This window comes from Sinocyclocheilus anshuiensis, unplaced genomic scaffold (genome assembly GCF_001515605.1).
Source record: "Sinocyclocheilus anshuiensis isolate Anshui unplaced genomic scaffold, SAMN03320099.WGS_v1.1 scaffold117, whole genome shotgun sequence".
Classification (NCBI taxonomy): Eukaryota; Metazoa; Chordata; class Actinopteri; order Cypriniformes; family Cyprinidae; genus Sinocyclocheilus; species Sinocyclocheilus anshuiensis.
In genome coordinates, this window is record NW_015536624.1 from 2,560,514 (window position 1) to 2,566,731 (window position 6,218).

At 35.1% G+C, this 6,218-nt stretch overlaps 1 protein-coding gene across 4 annotated transcripts in view; it reads right to left on the reverse strand.

The window, feature by feature from the left end:
* Positions 1-3,197: 3,197 nt before the first annotated feature.
* LOC107704451 (RING finger and transmembrane domain-containing protein 2-like) overlaps positions 3,198-6,218 on the reverse strand; it is an 18,019-nt gene continuing 14,998 nt past the window's right edge. For all 4 annotated transcript variants that reach the window (XM_016507401.1, XM_016507387.1, XM_016507393.1 and 1 more), the window contains exons 8-11: positions 5,099-5,248; positions 4,782-4,847; positions 3,849-3,950; positions 3,198-3,567 (exon numbers count right to left, since the gene is read on the reverse strand). In XM_016507401.1, coding sequence (XP_016362887.1) covers positions 3,433-3,567; positions 3,849-3,950; positions 4,782-4,847; positions 5,099-5,248 — 453 coding nt within the window. In that variant the 3' untranslated portion in view covers positions 3,198-3,432. The remainder of the gene's footprint in view (positions 3,568-3,848; positions 3,951-4,781; positions 4,848-5,098; positions 5,249-6,218) is intronic.

Below are 6,218 nucleotides of genomic sequence, written 5' to 3' on the forward strand. Positions count from 1 at the left end.
TGGGATGTGTTGACAATCCGTTCAGTCTGTACTTCACACAGCGCGTGTGATGTGTGAGGGCCCGCGCTCTTCAGAGACAATCACAGAATATGACAGAGCTCGTGTTTAAAAGCGAAACACACTGGAATAAATAATGCACTGAAAACGCAACGCGAGTCTCTGTCTCTCTGCAATCTCTGATGTAATCAGCCTGGTTTCCTTTATATTAGCGCTGTTTTGGACGGATTGTTTGAATGCATTCGCTTACTGGATCAGTGAACTGAAAACAGAGTTTAGCGGCTTAAAATGATCTAATCGCAAGCAGAGAAGCAAAATTGGGTTAAAGGGTTAGAATAGAAACTGTGCTTCAGTAATTTTGCGTTAAATTATTTTAACGCGTTAAGGATTGTATAATTAATCGCATGCGTTAACGCGTTAACGATGACAGCCCTAAAATAAATGAAACAAAAACTGTTTATAAAGCTGTTATTTGGGATATTTTATTTTTTTATGTATTGTGGAAAGCAAAAAATTGCTCAATCCTTCATAAATCAATTATTTATTAAAAATACACATTAAGTGGAAGGTAATAATGCCAACAGATTAAATCTACACAATTGTGTGCATTACATTTTTTTTTTTTAATGAATTAAATTATTTATTTTGGTTGATGATTAACATATTCTTTTATTTAACAATACATTTTTGTTATTTAACATTAATTAAAACAATAATAAAATATAAATATCTATGTATTGTTAAAATAAAATATAAATACATTATTATATATAAATATTAACAATATAGTATTAAAGATTTATATTTACTATTAAATTACTGAATGTAGTTTACTTTTGCCCGTTTTGGTACATAATGCAATCTCCGCTTAATTCCCATTTTTTCCTCTATTAGATGAATCTTCAGATTCTCCTGGGATGATCCGCTCCAGATTTACCGGAGAGGAGAAGGTGCCGGTCACGTCTGCACTCTGTAGAAACTTGCCATGCAAACAGTGGGTCGATGTTTTCTCATCCATGTAGATCACAACATTTGCAGTAGTGTTGTAACAGAAACACTCAAACACCAGACGCATCCGTGCTGTACATTACAAGCGTGCTGATCACTTTTCATAACGACCAATGCTTCATCCCGAAGTCTTCTTGAATACCGCAACACCGCGAGCCGATGTCATTTGGTACACGTTTGTTTGGTTAGAAGTCTTAAAGGGATAGTTCACCCAAAAATGAAAATGTGATGTTTATCTGCTTACCCCCAGGGCATCCAAGATGTAGGTGACTTTGTTTCTTCAGTAGAGTCACCTACATCTTGGATGCCCTGGGGGTAAGCAGATAAACATCACATTTTCATTTTTGGGTGAACTATCCCTTTAAGGTCCGTGCAGTCAAAACCAGCAGTGTGTCTCCTGGGAACCCTTTCAAAATAAAAGGCTGATGTCATTGTCCCTTGGCGTTTGCAAGGACATTTTTCTACCACTATGGCAATAGGAGCCTTGCCTCAACTTTGATGAGCTTACAGCTGAGTTTTAGTCATTGTTGGTAGAAGCTGAGAGGGTGCTTTGGATATGCAAAAGCTGTAAATGATTAAAACACGATCAATCGAGGTCAGTCTTCAGAGGAGAGCTACCAAAAACACTGCTACCAAAACCTCTCCTCTGCATAATGCACTAACATTTAGTTATAAGGTACATGTAAGTGACTATGCCGTTCAATATCCGAGCTGTGATTTTGTTTCTTTGTTGTTTTTATGAGATATTTATTACTTCTTTTGTTCTTAACACTGTACTCTTCTCAATGGAAAGCATATTTATACCGTAGAATGATTTTAAGTGTATTTGAACTTGATGTTTACAAATGAAGACAAATCTTTTTTAGACTTTTTATAAAGGGCTTCTGGCTTGATTGTTTGTGTCAGTGTTAATATAGAAATGTGATATGAATGAGATTTCATGCAAAATGTGAATCAAAGGGCATGCTACTGATGTTTACATAAGCTACAATCTTTTATAGTTTATGTTTCTACCACGTGTTTTAAACATGTTTTACCTCTGCTATTTTGATATTGTGAATTTTGTCATTTATGAAAATAAAAGGCTTTAAATATATACACAGAGAAGTCTTTTAAATGGCATTATGAAACAAAGAGCCCTAGAAATATTCTGTATTATTAATGTAATTATTTATTCAACATCAAATGTTTTTAACATATTACTGTTGTCACAATTTTTAAAAGAAATAAACCAATGAGATGATTATAGTGGTGATTTTACCACAGTTAACTGGGCTTACCTTACCTACAGTAAATTTGCCGTAGAGTTTGTGTCATCTAGTTGTGTGTCATCTTTTTGCTTTAATAAACAATTTAGACCTTTTCAAAAATGTATAAGTCTGACTCCAGATTAAAGAAATAGTTCACCCAAAACAGAACATTTGCTGAAAATGTACTCACCCTCAGGCCATCCAAGATATAGTTGAGTTTGTTTCTTCATCAGAACAGATTTGGAGAAATGTAGCATTACATCACTTGCTCACCAATGGATCCTCTGCAGTGAATGGGTGCCGTCAGAATGAGAGTCCAAACAGCTGATAAAAACATCACAATAATCCACAAGTAATCCACACCACTCCAGTCCATTAATTAACATCTTGTGAAGTGAAAAGCTGCATGTTTGTAAGAAACAAATCCATCATTAAGGCGTTTTAACTTTAAACCATTGCTTCTGGCTCAAGATAAGTCCAGAAAAGTAACACTTCCTCCAAAAAAAAAAAAAAAAAAAAAAAAACTCCATTCCCTCTCATCCTCTCAAATCAAAATCCACAAAAATATGTTTTTGCTTATAAACAGTGCTTGATTTCTTTCCCAATTCAGATAAGATGACTTTTTCACTGCAGAAAGCAATATTATGGATAGATGACTTGTATTTTAGCTGGAAGCAACAGTTTAAAGCTAAAATATCTTAATGATGGAATTTGTTTCAAACATTCACCACGTGTTAACTGATGGACTGGAGTCGTGTGGATTATTGTGATATTTTTATCAGCTGTTTGGACTCTCATTCTGACGGCACCCATTCACTGCTCATTGGTGAGCAAGTGATGTAATGCTACATTTCTCCAAATCTGTTCTGATGAACTATTTCTTTAAGTTTAATAGCTTGAATAAACAAACAAAAAAGTTTTACAAAACAGTCGATTATCATGCTTACTTTATAATAAGTTTTAAAAGTTGAAAAGCAGGTATAAGAAGACAAAAAACACTTATCTCTGTTATCAGACATAATGTAATGGTGCAATTGTACATTACATCCAATGACGTAACATACTGTCACACTTCCCTTTATACAACCTTACAAACAGGAACATTTTATGCACGGTAAACAAGTTTAATCTGATTCGAGTGGACCTGAAAACCTTCATCATTCAGCTGGCTCTCCATTCAGTAGATCTGAAAGTGTGCCGACGTCGTGCCATCCTTCCAGTTGCGTGGAGTTTCGACCACAGTTGAGCGACACAATGGACATGTCCTCTCCCGGTCAAACCACAGGCATAAACACTCCTCACAGAACACATGCTGCAGAAAGACAACACATTAAGACATTTACACACAGCAACTCCTTCAATACTGTTTAAACAGCATCCTAGGATGCTACTCGTGAAGCTGAGAGTGTGGAAATATTCCTAGAATTCTATTTGTGTTATTTAATAGTTTTGAACGGCCTTGTACTGTTAGTGGAATCAAATGAATAAGTCAGCTAAATGACTACTATCATCATTAAAATCTGCGTCATTGTGGTCTGAGGCTGATGTGCTGAATCACATCCTGTTTTATTTGAAAGTTTGAAGGTCTTGTACCTGACAGAGCAGTGCGATTGGCTCTCTGAACTCAGACTGGCAGATCGCACACACATCCCCGGCCTCACTGCACTGCTGAGCACTGGCTCTCGTACCGTAACTCTGTGAAACACATGCTTTTATTTGAACAAAAATACAGCAAAAACAGTAATATTGTGAAACATTATTACCATTTAAATATATTTCTGTCATGACAACTCTCGGAGGGATTGGCATGGTAATATACATGACAATGTTAAAGTATTTGGTCTTGGCGGAATAGATCTGCTACGCTGCTGCTGCTGCTGCGGCAGAGCAAGTACCGAGACTTGCTACTGCCAATACATCCACAACATGCTGCTGTGAGCATGTAAGAAATATTGCTGCTGCAAATATAACATACATGAAATAACCCCCATATAGTGTACATGAATCACCTCGTAGCAGATCTATACAGGTGCAGCTGGGGAAGGTGGAGGGTTTCTGAAGCAAGCTGCAACTGCTACGGCAAGCACTAATCATATATTTGAATGTTGAGCAGCGAGCTCATTGGCTACCGATACAGGAGAGAACCACTCAGCTGTGCCATGTGATAATGATGTCATTAGGTCAGATTGAGTTAGACCTATCGGACTGCGCCATCTAGAGTTTCATGCCAGAACTCTATATTTGAATATATTTTAAAATGCAATTGATTCCTGTGATGCAAAGCTGAATTTACAGCATCATTACTCCAGTCTTCAGTGTCACATGATCCTTCAGAAATCATTCTAATATGCTAATTTGCTACTCAAGAAACATTTATTACTATTATTAATGTCAAAAACAACTTTTGCTGCTTAAGTTGGTTAATTTGTAGACTATATATATAATATATTTATAATATATAATAATATTTATAATAATATTTTAGAATATTTACTTTAACAAAGTCTAGGAGAACACAGCACTCACCTGTGAGCTACAGAGAATGATGAATGCTTTCCGAATGCCAGATATTCTTCCACACAAATCAAATGACTGGAAAAGAACAAAATAGCAAATTTAATGCCACACACACACACACACACACACACACACACAAGATTACCTGAATAATGAGCTCTGAAAAAGACATTTTGAAAGGCTCTGAAGTGCAATGCCACATGAAATTTATTTCACGTTCATAAAGGCCCTTTTTTATAAAGGTGTGAAAAAAATGCTCTAACAAAAAAAGGAATTAATAAAACACAACTCATCATTAATGTAAGAGATACAATCAAATTGGCTACCTTACAAAGACTGTAGATGATAATCAGTGTTGCCCCGAGGAAGTAGCTGCTGGATGGATCTTCACCCATGATGTACTTATACCACAGCTGGATGGGAACCAAAGCTCTGAAGAGTTGACTCAGCTCCTCTATGAGCAGATAAAACTTCCCCTGCAAATTCACACACAGATACAGATCTACATCCAAACCTCTCAACTTAACCGCTGATCAAGGCTCAGAGGCTCCAGCCTGATATGAAAGAATTCTTCTGCAGTGGTAGAGCAGCTCAGACATCAGACGTTCTCCGCAAAGGTTAAAAAAGATTCAAATCAACCAAAAGAGCCATTATAAAGATTAGTGTTTCTATAATTCCCATCTCTAATCATTGTGCAGTGAGATGCTATACGGTGTATTTTAGCAAACCGGAAACATTGTTTTGAACAATCAGAACTATCAGGACCAGACCTGTTCAATAATAATAATAATAATTATTATTATTATAATATATGCATTATTATTATTATTACTATTATTAGTATTAGTATCCAAAAAGTTTATTAAATCATACAGGTGGCTCACCATAATTAAAAATTAGTCATCTGAAACAATACAATTATTATAAAAACCTATCATTCATGAGGTTTGTGGGCTAAATACACTACCAGTCAAAAGTTTTTGAACAGTAAGATTTTTAATGTTTTTTTTATTTTTTATTCTCTTCCAAGCCTGCATTTATTTGTTTCAAAATACAGCAACAGCAGTAATACTGTGAAATATGTTTTGCCATTTAAAATAACTGCTTTCTATTTGAATATATTTTAAAATGTGATTTATTTCTGTGATCAAAGCTGAATTTTCAGCATCATTACTCCAGTCTTCAGTGTCACATGATCCTTCAGAAATCTTTCTAATATGCTGATTTGCTGTTCAAGAAACATTTATTATTATTATGATCAATATTTAAAACAGTTGAGTATTCTCAGTTTTCAGGATTCTTTGATGAATAGAAAGATCAGCATTTATCTGAAATACAAAAAAAGCATTGGGGGGGATATATAGAAATTAATACTTTTATTTAGCAAGGATGCTTTAAATTGATCAAAAGTGATGACAAAGACATTTATAATGTTACAAAAGATTT